The sequence below is a fragment of the Battus philenor genome, unplaced genomic scaffold (assembly GCF_028537555.1).
Source record: "Battus philenor isolate CCGP_79_NKW_IND1 unplaced genomic scaffold, ilBatPhil1.0.hap1 SCAF_21, whole genome shotgun sequence".
Lineage (NCBI taxonomy): Eukaryota > Metazoa > Arthropoda > Insecta > Lepidoptera > Papilionidae > Battus > Battus philenor.
In genome coordinates, this window is record NW_027181684.1 from 1,472,057 (window position 1) to 1,490,455 (window position 18,399).

Sequence of the window (18,399 nt, forward strand, 5' to 3'; positions counted from 1 at the left end):
TATTGTAGGCTTTCATCATGGTACAATTGGTATATGGTACAAAAGGGGATCCCTGATTATGGTTTCTATCAAAGTAGGCTTTTCTGGAATTTTTCTCATGTGAATAATATAAACCTTCTTTAAAATTAGATCTATATCCTCCTCTGAAACCTCCGCCAATACATTATTAGCAATATTACAGGATTGGTAACTTTAATAAAAATTATTTTGTATGCATTAGAAATATTACTCAACTGGCAACATATCTACACAGTACCTGACAATAATGAGACATTGTAATAAAACCTACCCTCTTTGAGAGCACAGATAATGATATGGAGGTAACTAAAAATAAGAATAATTATTTTTATTACAATATCTCACTTTAACAATCAGTATAATTGTGTTTATTATGTACAGTTGTAATTTTTAATACATAAACATAATGTGAACATGTTTTTTTATTTTATTTTACCCCAACCTAAACCAAAACTTGTAGAAAAATTGGTGTATTTTATACAAAGAATAAAAACAATTATCAAAAGAAGCACAAGATACTTGTTGTAACAGCTCCTAATAGATACCGGACAGTTTGTATTTTGTGCGACAGAGATAACGCGATATTACTACGAAGCCGAAATTAGCCGATTGTCCCTTTCCAAAGGTCGATGTGCAATATTTATTGGGTACTGTAATTATAAATCTATAGGCCAGGGGTGGCCAATCTTTTCGATAGTGCGAGCAGTTTTTCGAAATTTAAAATTTTTTTTCGAGCCGCAATTCAATTCGCAATTAATTACACAAAAGAATATTTTTTACAAAAATCATATTTATTGCAATTATTTAAACAAAAGTACAAAATATGTGTATTGAAGTTAGATATAATGGCATACGTATATGATAGTTAATTATGATCGGTGTTTGGTTTCGCTAATTTTATGGTGGAATAATAATAATTATTATTCACACCAGTAATTTGTTTCGATTTCCCAGGAGCTGACATGAGTTATATAAATTTAAATATTGAAATAATTCGACAAACAATCGGAGCCAAAATTTCGTTCAAAAAGCCGCATGTGGTTCGCGAGTTTGGCCACCCCCTAGTATAGATGTATAGAATATTAGTTTCCAGTGGTCCAGGTCCACGGGAGACTCGGTGAGACAAGCCTATGTGGGCAAGTCCACGAAAACTCTACTTTCGTCAATGAAGTAAAATGGTCGCCCCACACTATATATATATATACACAGATATTTAGAAAAGTAAATTTTATAAATTTTCTATATATACTATGTTCAAGCTTTTGCCAAACTTTTTGGAATATAGTACGAATGTTCATCTAAATCAGCTAAATTTTGAAAGACGTTAAAGTGAAGAAAAAAAAGTTTGAGAACCTCTGGGTTAAAATATTCAACATTATTAGCATTATTATTTCAAACTGCACAAAAGTTTTATTTAATACTATTCAATTATACTGTTCATTATTTTTTACATTTACAAATAACCTATACATTAACATATTAATTTTTGAGAGATATTTATTTCTAGTGACTTTTTATTTTGTTAACAACATTCATATTTATTCGTCAATTTTAACACAAACTGGCTAATTAAATGTCCCCCTAAATGTTTATATGAATAAACAAAGAAAAATACTATTGACAGATAGAATTTAGTTGACATTCCCGCCATTTTTTGACGTAATTCACAACACACAGATAAAAAATCTTTTTCAGGTTCATTCACGTACTATCCACTGCCTCCCATAACCTACACGGAGGAGGCGATAAGCAAATTTTAAATATAGAATATGATGGCTGGTATCTGACCGTCTTCGACCGAAGTCCCGTTGTTGTTTCCGGCGGCGTATGAGAATAGGAATGTGACCTTTTCGCCATTATTACAATCCACCATAACACGGCGAAGGCCTTTTGTGCCATAATAGGAATCAGTTCCCTGAAAAAAAAAAAATTAGAAACATTCAAATGTATATTAATATTTAGTATAATACTGTTATAAAGCACGATTTACAGAACCCTCTAAACAATAAGCACGGAACCCTACGATCGAAAAATTTCTCAATCGCTGGTACACACGGGGCATCGAGTGAAAGGGTTAAGGCCTTTGAAATTCCACGTATAGTGTACATAAAATAAATGAATGCTAAAGTTACCTTGAGCTTGGCGCTTGCTATATACGAGGTGTTCGGCAGAATCTCTACGGGCTCCTTGAACATAGCGCGGAAGGTATCGTCGGTGCCGTCGCAGCAAAACGTCGTCGTATTCGAACCGCATACCTTCTTAGTCGCTAAATGGATCACCTGTTCAATGGTGATGAGTTAATTTTGAGACATTTATAGCCTTACCAGGTTTGAGTCGGCAAAATAGTGAAGGCTTGGCTTCCGATAGAGCCTTCCTTAGGCCATTGCTTAGTGTAAGGGCGAAAAATACTCGAAAGAGAAATCACGGGATTCTAGCGTATTATGTGTATTCCTATTCGATTTTATTGATTCTAGTATAATTTATTTTATTCAAAATCTAATGTAGTATCGGAATTACCAAAAAAGTCTTTTACAGTATCCGGCAGTAAATATTGCACATCGACCTTTGGAAAGAGACTATCGGCTAATTTCGGCTGCGTAGAGCGTTATCTCTGTCGCACGAAATACGACTGATAAAACGTCACAGACGTTGTGCGAGACAAAGGTCTAAAGGTCGATGTGCAATATTTATCGCCGGATACAGTAATAACATATGTATTAAATAGATATCATTATTCTGTTCTTTTTAACAATCACCAAATGAGCCAATGTTAAATTGTCACCGCCAAACGTGAGGCAATTGACTTGCAGCGCCATCTATTGGCGTCTATCAAAGTCAAAACGCGCCGAACGCCATCTAGTTTGAAGTTTAAGCAACAAGACAATGCGATATACATACATGAACAATTTCACGTTGAGATTACTCTAAGATTACTTAAATAATTTAGTGTATAAAAAAAATATATTTACGTGTCAACAAAACTCACTTGCAAATGCACCTCGTATTCAGTAGGTCCGAAATAAGATCCATATAGTCCAAAGCCAACAACGAATATCCTTTGGTTCACGGTAAATCTGATCCTGTCAGAAGTACCACTGTATCCCCAACGGGACTCAGTCTGAGAAAACCTGTTTACAGTTAACTCCTTGCCGGTCATACAGCATCTAGGCGTATCAAGAAACCCCACGTTAGGCTTTGGATTTACAGTGAAATAGAGAAATAGTTGCACAATCTCTCTGTCGTCGAGTAGGCCGCTCTGGGCTGGACCCATAGCGAATTCTTCAACAGACATCAGCGGAAATCTGATGGCGTTGAACGCTCGACCGAGAACCATTCGCTGGTGTCCTGGAGTCACCGGAACCTGGCGACGAATGCACTCCGCCTCCGACCAGCGGAGCACCGCTGAGAAAATTTTCGCCTCCCTAATCCGGAGAGTGTCTCTGTAACAGTTTAAAGTTTACATTATTCACATCGTCATGAACATTTTCATTTACTTAATGTATTTACAGTACAATGCGATTCCGAGCTCCTGCTACAAAAAAAAAGGAGGACAGCACACACTAATAAATGACAATAAAGATAGGCCTGCGCTTATCAAACATTTCAAGGCCACAAAAGGAACAGTACCGAAAAGTAAAACAGGTCGGGTAAGTAAAAACAGGAGGAAATGAAAATAAAAGTAAAACAATAATTGTGAATAAAATATTATGATAATAATAAAATATATATAGAAAAAAAATTAAACTGATAAAATATAAACACGATTATATAATAAAAAAAATAAACAGCAAATTAAAAATGTAATGCACTGTCCACAACCAGATGTACGGGACAGTGGATGTGGACAGTGCAGGGATGTACGAGAGATCCCCAATAACGGAGACCATAAAAAATTGTAATATCACATGATAGGTCACGCTACTTTGAGTGATAGTGGGGGGGGAGGATGCATAGAAATGGCTTATGGAGCTGATCTATGGGGCTCAGCCTGACGCTCCAACATGGTAAAACTTCAGAGAACTTAAAACTTCATCCGGAAGCAAGTGCTCAATGCTTCAAGGTTTCTTAAAAGGTTTGAATTGCCTGAGCAAATTTTGTGGCAATAATACTCGATATTCCCCAATGAAGAATGTACTTTTTCCTTTTGTAATCATCCAACACTTTTGCTCAGACTGTTTACAGATCAAATGAGAGTAAAAAAAATATTGTTTTTATCATAAATAGGTCCGCTTTATGTGCTAGAGTGAAACTGTAATTGTGTATAGGCCAGTTCAAGCAAAGTTAACCCTTAAATGCATAATGTATCAAAAACGAAACGGAAAGTTTTACACGATTCAGAGCCCTTAAAATTTTTACTACGCATAATTTTGACTTATAATATAAACGAATAGTAGTTTCTGAAGGAAAAAGTAAGGCATTGTGATTGGTCCGCCATTTTATGATGCGTTAATATGTCATTGTTCGCTGTCGGTTACAAGTTTCAACAACAAGTGAATTTGAAAGTTTTCATCAGGTGTTATTGAATGAATCTTGAAGCTAATCCAGATAAAAAATATTTTATCGTAGGTAAGTACTTTGATTGCATGGTATCATAATATTTTACATTCGAATTTTATATTATAAATAATAAAAGCATTTTTTTTGCTTGTATCAAAAATGAGACATCATGCATTTGGGACTTTGACTTGTTTACATTTTCGCTTGGTTGCGGGCTTGAGCTTTTTATGTATTTTGTTTTAGAATGGAACGTAAAAGAATTGCCGATAAGGATATTGAAGATTATTTAAGCCAGTTAGAAGATGGTTACTTATCCGACGACGGTAACGAAGTAGATGAAAACGATTTTGAAGAATTTCTAACTACTGCAGAGCTGCGAGCGGTAATTGAAGATGGTGTGCAATTTGAACCTCAAGCCGATGTGCAAGACCCTCCTTTGATAAAAGATCCTCCTTTAATTGAAGAACCTGTGCCAGGTATACACAATAATACTAGTAGTGGTAGCCAACCAATTCATGAAGCTATTGATGTGCAAAGGCTTATATGGAAAAAGCAGTCACTTATATCCCAAGAAGAAACAGATGTAGGAACCGTTGGTAATGTCGTCATAAAACTATCACGAGCCATTCCAAGAAGAATGAATCACATTGTCTACTTTGAAAATTTCTACACTTCTTTGCCACTCATGTACTATATGGCAAAACAAGGCATTTGGTGTTTAGGAACTGTGCAGAGAAACCGTCTTGGAAAATCTTGCAAATTGCCTACAAAGCAACAAGTGATGGCAGTCTGTGGAGAGGGGATATTATGAAGAATACGTGACCAGCTACGATGGAATTGAAATGTCTTCAGTGAGTTGGAAGGATAATAGACAAGTGACTTTGCTGTCTACTTATGTGGGCGCTGAGCCTGTATCCACGATTGAGCGCTACGATAAGGTTGAGAAGCGGAAGAAATTTATACAGTGTCCAAAGGTTGTGAAAGAATACAACGCACACATGGGCGGTGTAGATTTAATGGACTCGTACTTGGGCAGATACAGAATCCGCATAAAAAGTAGGAAGTGGTACATTAGACTATTCCATAATCTTCTTGATTTGACGGTTATAAATTCGTGGGTCTTTTATAAGCAGGTTTGCTATAAAAAGAAGATAGCTGCGAAAGATATATTGAATTTAGCAGAGTTTAGAACAGAACTTGCAGATGTTCTATGTAAATATAAAATCCACACCCAACCTGCAAGAGGTCGACCAAGTAGTAATAGTATTCTTAACGGTACTATAGAGGAACCAACTCCTAAGCGGAGGAATACCCTTCAGGTAGTGCCATCAACAGATATTATTCACGATGGTACTGACCACAAACAAATACGCACGGATAATCGCATGCGGTGTATGATGCCAGGGTGTAAGCTGCTAAGCAGCATCAAATGTGAAAAATGCAGATTTTCTGTGTTAAAAAAAAATTCTGACTGTTTTAACAAGTTCCCCATTTAATTACTTATACCTAATAAATAATTCATTACTTTGCAAAATTTTTCATTATTCCTGAAAATAGAAAACACCTTATCAAAAAACCAAAATCTCTAAGGGCCGTGAATACTTGATTAGGTATTAAATGCATGTTGTATCAAAAATGATACCATACGTTTTTTGATAAAAATTCATGATAGTATTACATAAATATTTATTTTACTATTTTTCCCGTATTTGTTACCCCTATATATATAACATATATTTTTCTTATCACAATAAAAAATTCCATGCATTTAAGGGTTAATGTTAAAAATATGTAATAAATGTAAGGAAATTTGCAACTACCCATAGCCTGCGTCTACTTTAAAACAAAATCATTGAATGATTAATTTATCATCATCATTTCAGCCACAGGTATCTATCTCTACTGCTGGACATAGACCTCCCAAATAGACTTAAACCAAGATTTTTTTTTTAGCCCCAGTATATGGAGCCTCTTGTTCACCTATCTGTTAAACTATGACGGAGACTTATGTTTCTACTTTTATCAGTTTTTTGTTCGCATTCTACTTTCTCTTATCTACATCAATCTCTTTCACTCTCTTTCCTTCCATCCATTGCCTCTTATCCTTCACGACATTTTTTTTTATTTGACAATTACCAGGTTAATTTTATTTTACATTGTACATTTTTATAGCCTCCTTTGATAGGACCAGTTGGAAGCTGCATGCATCCATTATCTTTCTACAACCTTAAAAAGGTTGTCCACAGTGTGGGCAGAAGTCATACACTAGACTAGGTATTCCATACATATATATAGGTTTTATATAAAATAACAAAACTTTTTTAATACCTTTCATTTGTTTAACACTAATATACATTTTTCAATCCACTAATAAAGTGGTTGTTAACAGCTAGACTTATACATGTGGGATATTTGACCTAAAATTAGGTTAAAGATGTCAACTGTGGCATCCTCTGTGGAATCAGTGTTTCGCTTTTATATTGACTTCAATATTCTTACTCTCATCACCAAGAACCTAGAATGGATACTTGTCAGTTCCTGATTATGGAGTAGCTACAGACTTTCATCTATCAGTGACCATCCATATTTATATAAAAAACTTTGAAGATGTATAGCTCATTTGCCATCAAAAAGCTTTTAATCAGAGTTTACCAATTTGTTTTTTAACAGGGCCAACGATTTGTTTGTTAACAGGGGACAATTTAAAAATGGACTTGACACTTGTTAACCCCATCACTTTAATATTGAAATGATATGTTACATAGCGGGTATAAGAATTTTAGGAAGAATAGCAGGGGAATGGCATAAAAATGGTTAGGAAACCATGCCCTAAATCTTACAAACTTATTTCCAATCACACTATATAAAGCTTACCAAATGCACTCTGATCTTAGAGTTCAAAACTTTGATGTCTTTCTTTTGTGATCACATTCACAATATTCTTAACATACAGGTACAACAATTCAATCTTAAAGCTATAATATTACATAAATAATCCTTCACTGCAATATTTCTTTTTATGGTTTTGTTTGTAATGAACTTTATAAATACACAGTTGTCCATAAAAGAGTTCTCAGCCGATTGACGCCCATTGCAAGGCATATGACTCCCCCAAAGATTGCCATAATGACTGGTTCTGCGCTGCCGGCATCCAGCAACTTCGTTCAAACTTAACTATGTCATCAGTCCACTTAGTGGAGAGCCAACCTGCACTGCATCTGCTTGCGCTTGATTGCCACTTGAGAAGCTTGCAGCCCCTACCTATTGTCCCAGATGCAGATAGGCAATTCTTCGAGGTATGTCAGTGATCGTGGTTCTTCCGCAGATCTCCTCATTTCTGATTCGATCATGCAGCAAAAGTCCAAGCACAGCTCTCTCCATTGTTCTCAAGGTGACCTTGATCCTTCTTACAAGGCCATACTTCATTACAAAACAGTTATTAATTTTATAAACCCTTCAGTTATCAACGAACCTTGTTTTCTTGAATTTATATTAGTAAATATATGCACATAGACCAGACTGTCAATAAATAAGATTTATTACAACACCTTAAAATCTATATTAAAGCATTTTTAACATGACAAAAATTAATAATTAATATATGTTATGAACAAAATTAAATGAAAATATAACAAACCTTTCCAAGACAGCATTCAATGTATCCTGGTCAATGTCGGTGAATCCCTCAGCATTTAATGCATCCACCGTATTCTTGTCTATCATCTCCAAGCACAAAGCGGCTAACTGTGGCTCATCAAACAACCTTGCCTGAGTTAACAGCAGAAATGCATTATCCGTGCCCAAGTTGCTTTTAAGGAAATCAACGCAGTGTTCTTCCAATGCCGCCACTGCATACTTCTTGGCAGTATACAAAGTCGTCATCACACTTTCAGGTCCAATGCGAACTTCATCGGAATATAAAAACTTCAACAGGTGCAGGAAAGCGGCTGGTTCAACATCAGGGAGTTCCACTTCCTCGGATTTAGTAGCTAACACTCCGTTAAACATGGCGTCGAACACTGCACTGCCGACGGAGAGGACGAATTTGTGAGCCGGTATTACTTGCTGATTCGCCTCCTTGCCAACAATGAAGTGTACATCGGATAATATTTCGTTATTAAAAAGGAAGGAGAGTCTCTCTTTCACTGTCATCTTCGTTGCTTGCCAGTTGTGTAAGCGCCCGCCGGGGTTATTGGACGGTTGCAAATTTTCTATAGCTGATGACGACGAGGGGGTAGGCTCGGATATCCGGCCGCCGTCTTCGTCAGGTATGTTCTCCTCTTGCCGCGAGTGTTGGTTGGAAGGCAGCATGTTCTGCGGAGGCAGGTCATCGCCACCGGAGTCAACTCTAAGACTTAATAATCTGTTCACAATATCATTTTTAGAACCCGAAGCCATACTTTACTTACACCTCATTACAAAGATACCCTATATTTTGAATTTCGTAATGTTCACTTTTTAACGCTACCCTCAAAATGATTATAACTTAATATAATAAATTAGATGATATTTAATTTCTTGAAAGAAAAACAATTTTTTTGTCGTTTACATGTCAATGCATGTGACAGATATTGTTTTTAAACAGACTATCGGTTCAGAATTCCAAACAGAATTTGTACCATTTTGAAAATATTTATTTTGACCTAAAATAAACCGGACATATTTTAATTAAAATTAATAGCGTTGAAGATACTGAATATATCTAGTACAATTAAAAACATTATACATAAGATTATAAATTATTGTTATAAAAGTGTTATCTGAAATGAATTGTTTAAAAAATTATAAGTATTGTTGAAGGCTAACCACCTAAAAATATATATTATATATCACTAGAGCAATAAATGTTATTTGTATATTTAAACATATATTTTTGGATTAAATACTTTTTAACGCCATCTGTTACAAATTTTCGTCAAATTAAACAATAAAAATTATGTATTTTAGACAATAATTTTGGTCAGGACGATATTAACAAAAAGTATACTACGTTATATAGTATTTTACTGTTATATAAACAAAGGAGTGTTTAATCTATTTTTTTTTAAAGTATAACAATTTTAAGATCAACAAGTTGCAAATTAGGAAATATTTTCATAATATGTAATTTTAATTAATTTTCAAAAACAAGTCATTTATTTTTATTATTATATATATTATCTGTAATGGATATCTACAACGATAATCAGTAAAAACTGGTCAATAGTATCTTAGAATATGTATAATAGTTTAACAAGATTATTATACACAATATAACAGTTTTTTTTTTTTAATAAAATGATATTGCTAACTTGTTTTAAGTGAAGCGTTTATAAATAAATACATCAGACTTTAATTGTCGAGTTGTATATATTGCAAATTTTATAAATTGTGAACAAATGAGTGCAAATTTAATTTAGTTTCATCTTAACAGCCCTATTAGAATTTTGTTACTTTGGGAACCGGTGTCGGACTGCAGAGTTTGTCTAGCGACGAATTGTTTGATCTTTTAACAATTTGAGCGGCCATGGCAAGCACAGGAGCGCGTGTAGGACAGAGATAGGCCGCAAGAGTTTTAATTCCACGCCAACGTTGTCTGTTGAACATTTAAAGAGTTATAAAAGAATAGACATCGCTCTACAATTTATTCATATAATTTACACATCACCTAAATTTCGTATGCTTAATACTCGATTTCACCTAGTTAGAAAATCTTTCTGAAAGCAATGTATACACATTTATAACAGGAAATGTCATATAACGATAAGTAATAAGGGTTACTAAACTTTAAATGACTTCATAAAAGATAGTACACTGAAAGATCTGCCTCAAACTTATTCAATGTTTACTAAATACGTATAATATATTCTTTCAAAAATAATATCATCAGGTCTGAGGCATTTTAAGCGGCTGGTAGATTCAACTTGACGTCAATCAAAAATGTAATGCATCCTATATCAAATAAAGAAATTTTAAAAAAGAATGTACGAAGCCTATAAATGAATTTTTAACTATATGTAGCTTAGAGAATGTTTATAACAAGATCGTTTTCATTTCTAGAACTAACCTTGTGTATATCATCATCACTATCATCACCCACTGAGTTCCCACGATATTAATTTTTTAGTCGGTTCATCTAGTGGGAAGCCTTCTTCATCTACCGACTATACGTTGCTTTTTATTTATGACTATATTTATACTAATTATTCACGTAATAAATATTTTTTTATGTCTATCTGATTTTTTCTTAGACCTATGGTTTGTCTTGTACGTCATCAGGGCACGCAAGCGCGCAACGGTCGATTCAGCTAACAGGTGCTCGCCCGGCAGTCGAACTGCTGTCTTTGACGAGAACGTCGTCACAGCAAACTTTAGAGATCATTAAAGCGATAACCATTATGACAGACTGATGTTAAAATATCAATTAAATAAACTGAAAATATTTATACTTTAATAAAGTTGACAGTCAAATTTTTATAACCGCAATTCAGCTGTTGCGTCGATTGTTGCTATTACAAAATCAACAGGCGCTAACGCTATTTAAAACAAATATTGAGATTGAATTTTTAATGTTGTCTTTTTCTATACTATTGTTAATAATACTAGTGTTGTCTGTTTCTTAATTATACTTCTACTATAAATTGATGCTTCTAAAACATGTTGAAAAGTTTATACTTATTCTATATTATCACAAAGTTAAATTAGGTGTTATTGAGAAAATGTTTTGCTGGAGCAAGTAGAACAAATATCAACGGTGAACGGTACGTACATAATAATATTTCAAACTGTTTTCATTTACTATTTTTATATTAAAAGTTAATATTTAACTAACACTGATAATTTTCATTTTTAATCATCTTTATCAATGTATTAACATAATCTATGTAAAATATAAATCTACATTACATAATAATTATTTATCTCACATCTCTAAAATAATATTACTGATTTGCGTTAATAATAAAGGATTAAAAGCATCATGTCAATATATAAAATACAGAGTAAAGATTATGTACATAATATATTGTTTTGCCACAGAATAAATATTTAAATACATTCTGTACGGAATTATTTAATATTAATATTTTACAATAAAAAAAATAAATATGTAATAATTAATCTTTAATTTAAATGATAAAATATATAACATTTTATTGCAATAATTTTTTAAGACGTTTCTTTAACGAATCTTTTTATTTTAAACAAATAATTAATTTTACTTTTCTATTTAGTGACTTAACCTATTCTAATTTCGTTTTAGCTTCATTTATTTTAATAAAACTAATTGTATGATAATTTTTTATTATTGTTATTATTAATAAATAAAATTATACATGTTTTTGTTTTATTATTTTTATTAATACACTGAACAGACTGCCTTAACATGTTCAACAGGTAATTATTAATATAACTGGCTGATAACAGCACTTGGGTTTTGCAAAGCAAAATTTTTAATTTTTTAAGAATTGTCTGGAAAAAGTTTTTCTTAATACAGTGTAAGGAGTAAATAAATAAAAACTAGTCTAGCAGCGAATAACCCCTTCGGGTTTCAACAAATCAAAATGCAATAACGTGTAGTCTGAGAGGTATTTTTTTTTATCACTACTTTTTTCACTTTAAACACTCATGACTCCGAAAGTCTCTTCTGAGCTATCACGTGGTACACCTCTGCGGTAATGGTAGCATCGCCAAGGTGGATTTGTCCTCTGCTTATACCATTTGGCTTCTCCTTCTTGACCATGAGAGTTTCACAGCATGACGAGATCACTCCGGGCAAGGAAAACTCCTATGCGATTTCATACACCAGGATCAGCTTTGACTGCCTCGCTGGGTATTCCATGAGAGTTTGGGAGACGGAATCATGAGAAGTCTAAGCGTCTTCAACGCTCTGATATAATAACCTGGGAAGCCGTAACCCTATACAGCAAACAGCATAAAGATTTTCATCATCATGAAAGCGTCTGCACTCCACATGCCTTTTTGTGTGGGGAATTTTCCGGACGTTCATGATATATTGCCTCTGGGGTGAGGACAGGGTTATGTTTGATTTGTACCCACTAGAATACCCCCTGGGGTCGTTCTCTGAGCTATGTGAGGAATCACCTAGGGTCTGGGTGGATAGCCTGTCCCGGGGTGGGTGCTGTTCTCTCGATCAGCCTACTACCAGGTCCACAATTCTGACCTGTTGATGAATATTGGAAAACCATGGAATTGACCAGATTTGTATCGGTATTTTTCGTGTTGAAACCCAATTTCGTCGTCATGATCATAATTATTTCAGTCGTAAGACCTCCACTGTTGGGTACAAGCCTCCTTCATAGATTATCAAAAGGATATGTAGCGTTCACATTCCATATAGCTGGCCACTACGTCCACAATACTTTTAAGAAAATTCATATTTGCGCGTCCGAATTCAAATCGGTATTCGAATTTCAAATCGAACACAGATTTGAATTCGGACGCCATCAGTGATGTGGTTGCTGCTGTTGTGTTAGGATCGTGTGAATTGTAAATACTCTTTCTACAAATATAAATAACACATTCTTCGTTCAATCTTGGCTTATCATCATCCTGGGTGGCGTGCTTGGATGGTAAATCATCTTCCTGCAGCTAATCGCGTGCAATTTCATTTATTTTTCACACATTTTTGACTGTTACTAAACTATAAAAATATACTTTGATTACCGTTTTTATTCTTCTTTTACAATGTCATTCTTTTATAGTCTCTCTTTCTCGAACAATCCGATGTAGATGTTGTTCTACTGAATTTCTCAGAAGCGTTTCATATTTTATTACATCGCCGCATAAAAGGGCAAAGACCTTCGCTTATTTTATTCCAGTGTAAGCTTCGTGTTTCGATAAAACCTCGTTGATATTTTATATAGATTTATATATTTTCGACTTAATGGCGTTTTGTAGTTCTTATTACCTGAAAAGACACCTTTGTATTTATTTCGATGTATCGATTATCGCTTTGTCGAATGAATATTCTATTTTAATACAGACTATAACATATATATCAGTTGCTATATAGCAATTGCTTTATAGCCGTTGCTATATAGCAGTTGCTATATGACAGTTGCTATATGGCAGTTGCTATATAGCAGTTGTTATATGGCAGTTGCTGTATAGCAGTTGCTATATCTATATTTAATCGTTATCCAAGGACCTTAACAATGATGTCTGTCTATCTTGTGCACGTCCAACGCTTCGCCAGCTGGTCCCTGGTACCCACTCAAGACACATTTGACATTTGATGTATTAGATGTTGTGCTGCTAGCCGGTCTAGGCTTTGTACAGCTTCATAGAAATTGAGTCCGTGGAAACAGAGGTTCACGGACTAAAAATTTTACGTTGGGGATCGTACCTTAGCCGGGGCTCGATGTAAAGCGTGTGTCCTGGCGTTGATACGGGGGAGCAGATATTATTTAAATTCTGCTTTAAGGGCGGCGATAAGGGCCGAGTGCTCAGCAATACAGAGAAAGCGCTCCAAGGGACCGGAGGCTTTGCAGAGTTTTGCGGCGAGAATGTAGACCTCGTCGAGGTCTACATTGGTATTGTGCGAGGGCTTTGAGTTCCTCGGCAGACGAAGGGGACCCGGTTTGGAGGGTTTCAGTTGCTCGTGAGCAACCAATGGTAACCGATGGTGGCGGTAGGGAGGGTGACGGGCTTGCCTTTCGGGTAGAGTGGCTTTGCCCAGGCTGAAGTGGCTGGGAGTGGAAGAGGTTTCGAAGCAGGCTTCGAAATATTCTCCGCGGGAGTTGAGGAGGTTGGTCGGGCAGCGATTTTGGGAGAACGGGAGGTCGATGAGCAAGAACTTTATGGCTCCCTTATATATATTCTATACGCTCTGTGCACACCGTTACACCTGTTACTTTTTAAAACAGATTTGGTTGTCATTCGTGCGCCAAGAGAGGCGAGGTTATGACGTGTTGGACGCGTTTCACAACTCCAATATCGATTCAAACGAATTGTCCACGGAGAAAGGTTTCACACCTTTTCTCCGAAAACCAAGTAGATATAAATTAGTCAATACAATACGACAGGCGTTGCATCTGGCGTTTAATTTCACGGATTCTTCTGCCCTTGGCTAAAATCATTAACTTCAACCGAGAATAATTAGCATCTGACGTAGATTTTTTTTTAATTCATAGCTTGCGGATTCTTGTTTCGTCAGCCCTGAATCCGTAGAAGCTGTGAAAGTAAAAAAGGCAGCGTCAAGCATCAATCAAATATGGCCGTAGATCTTTCTAGAGTTGTTACATTCATCTTCGGATATCATCATTTCTGTTTCGATTTCGTAATAAAATTATAAATGAAAAGAATACTAAATTAAAAGAAATAATTACTTCAAAAATCCTCTACATAAATATTTTTAAATAACGAGTATTTATTTCGTAAAGTACAACAATATTTTTTTTTTCAAAAATGGAATATCATTTTTGCGTTACCTGTCAAAAAATTTCAACAGCGATAACAGAACAGACGCGTGCCACGAGCGGTTTGGTTTCGACAGAATTAATATTTTTGCGAAACTCTATCATCAATTTTTCAGTATGACACACAGATTATATATACGAAATATATTATAATTACTACCTGGCAACGTTTATGCTTAATGCAGTATTTTAATCACTTCATTAATATTGTTACGTACTGTAGGTTGACTTGAAATGAAACACCACTGGTTCACAAGGAGTTCTTTATTCACAAATCAGATGGTCACCCTACTTTAACACAAAGTATGCTTTCGCTTAGTCCAAACTTCGCTTCCAAGTCGCTCAAGAAATCATTGTCCAAATAACTTACCAAATAGTCACTTTGTATCACTGATCGTAGATCTTAATCTTATAACTTAATAAACAACACTGAACTGTCGACATGGGGAGTACACTTATTTATACTACGGAGAAGGTTCTAGTAAGTTCGAGATAGTACTCGGTTAGAATTTCCAACAAAAAAAATATAAATTACATGAAGGACACGCGTGTTCTTGATCCTAGGATTCAGTGTTTTTTTAGGGGGTTCTGTAAATCGTGCTTTATAACGATACGGTATTTTGTATATACTTTAGCAGGATTTTTACTAGTTTTCATTTCATGAAATAATCAAATTTTGTCATCATCATGCGATATAACGTCCATTACTGTACAAAGGATGCGCATGCGCATTTATCAGCGGGCTGGCGGGCGATGCACTTTGTTGCACGACTACCACTGCATGTGCGGAAGTGGCTAAAAATTTTGTCCCTTTCTTACTTAGGATGGACTTCTGCAAAATAACGCCTGATTCCATTAAATATAAAAGAAGAACTTAAATTAATTCTATCCAAAGTCAATTATATGCATGTGCGGAAATGGCTAAATATTGGTCCCTTTCTTACTTAGAATGGACTTCCGCAAATAACGCCTAATTCCATTAAATATAAAAGAAGAACTTAAATTAATTCTATCCAAAGTCAATTATATGCATGTACGGAAATGGCTAAATATTGGTCCCTTTCTTACTTAGGATAGTCTTCCGCAAAATAACGTCTGATTCCATTAAAAATAAAAGAAGAACTTAATTCTATCCAAAGTCAATTATATACGTATATAAAAACATTGATAATAATTTATATATTCGTCATCAGGATAGAAGAAGTAACTCATGATGCTGAGCCCGAAGATCCAGCGCTCGATTCGTGTGAACGATGGTCAGCTGATCGCGTTGTCCGACAGAGCGCAGTACGACCATTCGCAGGTAACCTACTATCACTACTAACGACAGCTTGTTACTGTCGGAATAAATTACTTCTGAATAAAAAGAATAGGTATACCATATAGTAGGGCTTCTTAAACTATGGGTCGCGACCCCAAATGGGGTCGCGTAGCAAAATTCTGGGGTCGAGAGATTATAATGTTTATATATACCATTTTATAACATCACTAGAGTTGGTGGAATACAGTGGACATGCAGCGTCTAGACACGCGAATTTGTTAAAGGTTTTTAACTAATATAAATACAATTTTATAATTTTTTGTGCAATTTTTAATTTTAGAATTTTGTATGTTCAAAACTAATTCTTTAACTATATATTTTCATATGTATATGTATATTGTTACCTAATAAATAAATCATGGAAAAATATTAATTTTTTTTATATTTGTATTAGGTCGTCAAGAAACTAGCAATCATATATGGGGTCGTGAATGACAAAATTTTAAGAAGCCCTGCCATATAGTGATATGTGTAAAAAAATATCATCATTATTCTGGCTAACCATAAATGTTAAATGAGCGCGAAAAAATTCCAATAGGAATGGTTAGAAGCTGTCAACATTCAGCGTCTTGTAACGATTTAAACAAGATCCTTTGTACACCATGTGGGTAGACGACGAACGGTTTTAGAAAAAAAAAAATACGTCTCAAATGTATTGTATTATTATTATGCATTGTCATAATTAATTACTCTTCGAGATCTAATCACAAATAAGGAGATTCAGACTCGAATTAAAGTAAGGGATATGGTCCGGTGAATTGGCAAAATGAAGTCACAATTGGCAGGCCAAATAGTGGTCTTAAACGTTGTGAACAGAAGAATTACCATAAAAAAGACGTTAGATGAACGCAGGTTCCTATTAGATATGTATAGATCAGAGTTCCCGAAACTTTTTTGGGTCGTAGACCCCTTGGCATGTTTTTCCGTGTTGGGTAGACCCCCTACTTATCTAAGCTCTGAGACTGCGATTCTCAGGTTTTTACAAGTTCAAAATGTATTGCGACCACAAAGCGAATACCAACATCCTACAACTTACACAATTTTATAAACATATATAATATTTTTTTAACTTCATAGGTACTTTTATAATTTATAATGTAAATGTTTTGATATTATAAGATAGTATGATGTAAGTAAATAGGTACTATCAGTGTATGTGTTGAGATCCACTATCGTGGACCCCCATTTTAATTTCATGGAACCCCAAATTTTTTTTCGCTGACGTAGATCCCTTGCAGGTTGTCATAGACCCCTAGGGGTCGATATAGACCACTTTGGGAATCACTGGTATAGATTAATCTTATGTCCAGTAAGTTCTAGATATATAAACCTTATTTTTTTAACAAATTCGTTATACATCTCTGAACGTGATAAACTTTCTCTAGGCCGGTTACCTTCACAAGCGCAGTTCGGACAATACGAAATGGCAGCTACGCTGGTTCACACTCTATCAGAACCTGCTGTTCTACTACGAGTCGGAGAACAACACACGACCCACCGGTGTGCTTCTTCTAGAAGGTTCTTATTGCGAACGACTCAGCAAGTCGCCTATGGAAAGAAATGCCTCGGTATGTATCTTAATTCTAGTATACATTACATGCACTTCTGAATCATCTATTATTTCAACATTATAAGTAGCAAGCTACCACCGTCTCGGAACGCTTATCTGTTGAGAAGATCCTACCAGAAACTGAACAGTTGCACTTTTAACACGTTTACTGCGGGCCCAATTTTGAAGAACTTTCAGCTGGTGCGGCTGAGGTCGAATCAGCCTCAAGCTGAACTTCCTAGTAGTGCGGTTGAGGCCTTTTCTGCCTCATGTTTCGGTTGAGTGTAAACAGCCGCCGCACTAGAGAGAAAACACGAGTTTTACGCGCCGCACCAGTGCAAAGTCTACCATGAGGCTGAATCGACCTCAAGCCGCAGTGAACGTGTTAAATGAAATTTAACAATATTTTATGTGTACATGAGTCAACAAACCAAATTCCACACATTTCGATCAATTAAATTCTCTTGAATGATATAATAAGATTTATTAAATAATACACTTTTAATCTTAACTTTAAAACTAAGAAAAGGAAGGTCTAAGATATCTCGTGAAACTTTATTATATATACGTAAACATGTCATGAAAAATATGTTAAT

At 35.0% G+C, this 18,399-nt stretch overlaps 2 protein-coding genes across 2 annotated transcripts in view; one reads left to right on the top strand and one right to left on the bottom strand.

The window, feature by feature from the left end:
* Positions 1-1,478: 1,478 nt before the first annotated feature.
* On the bottom strand, positions 1,479-9,049 carry LOC137923349 (BTB/POZ domain-containing protein 1-like). Its single transcript, XM_068766575.1, has 4 exons — positions 8,153-9,049; positions 3,005-3,458; positions 2,151-2,297; positions 1,479-1,933 (listed from the first exon to the last, which is right to left on the bottom strand). The coding sequence occupies exons 1-4, from the start codon at positions 8,911-8,913 to the stop codon at positions 1,775-1,777; spliced, it is 1,521 nt and encodes a 506-aa protein (XP_068622676.1). The 5' UTR covers positions 8,914-9,049; the 3' UTR covers positions 1,479-1,774.
* Positions 9,050-16,146: 7,097 nt separating this feature from the next.
* LOC137923457 (ras-specific guanine nucleotide-releasing factor 1-like) overlaps positions 16,147-18,399 on the top strand; it is a 53,726-nt gene continuing 51,473 nt past the window's right edge. Inside the window, exons 1-2 of the mRNA XM_068766716.1 lie at positions 16,147-16,236; positions 17,640-17,822. Coding sequence (XP_068622817.1) covers positions 16,147-16,236; positions 17,640-17,822 — 273 coding nt within the window. The remainder of the gene's footprint in view (positions 16,237-17,639; positions 17,823-18,399) is intronic.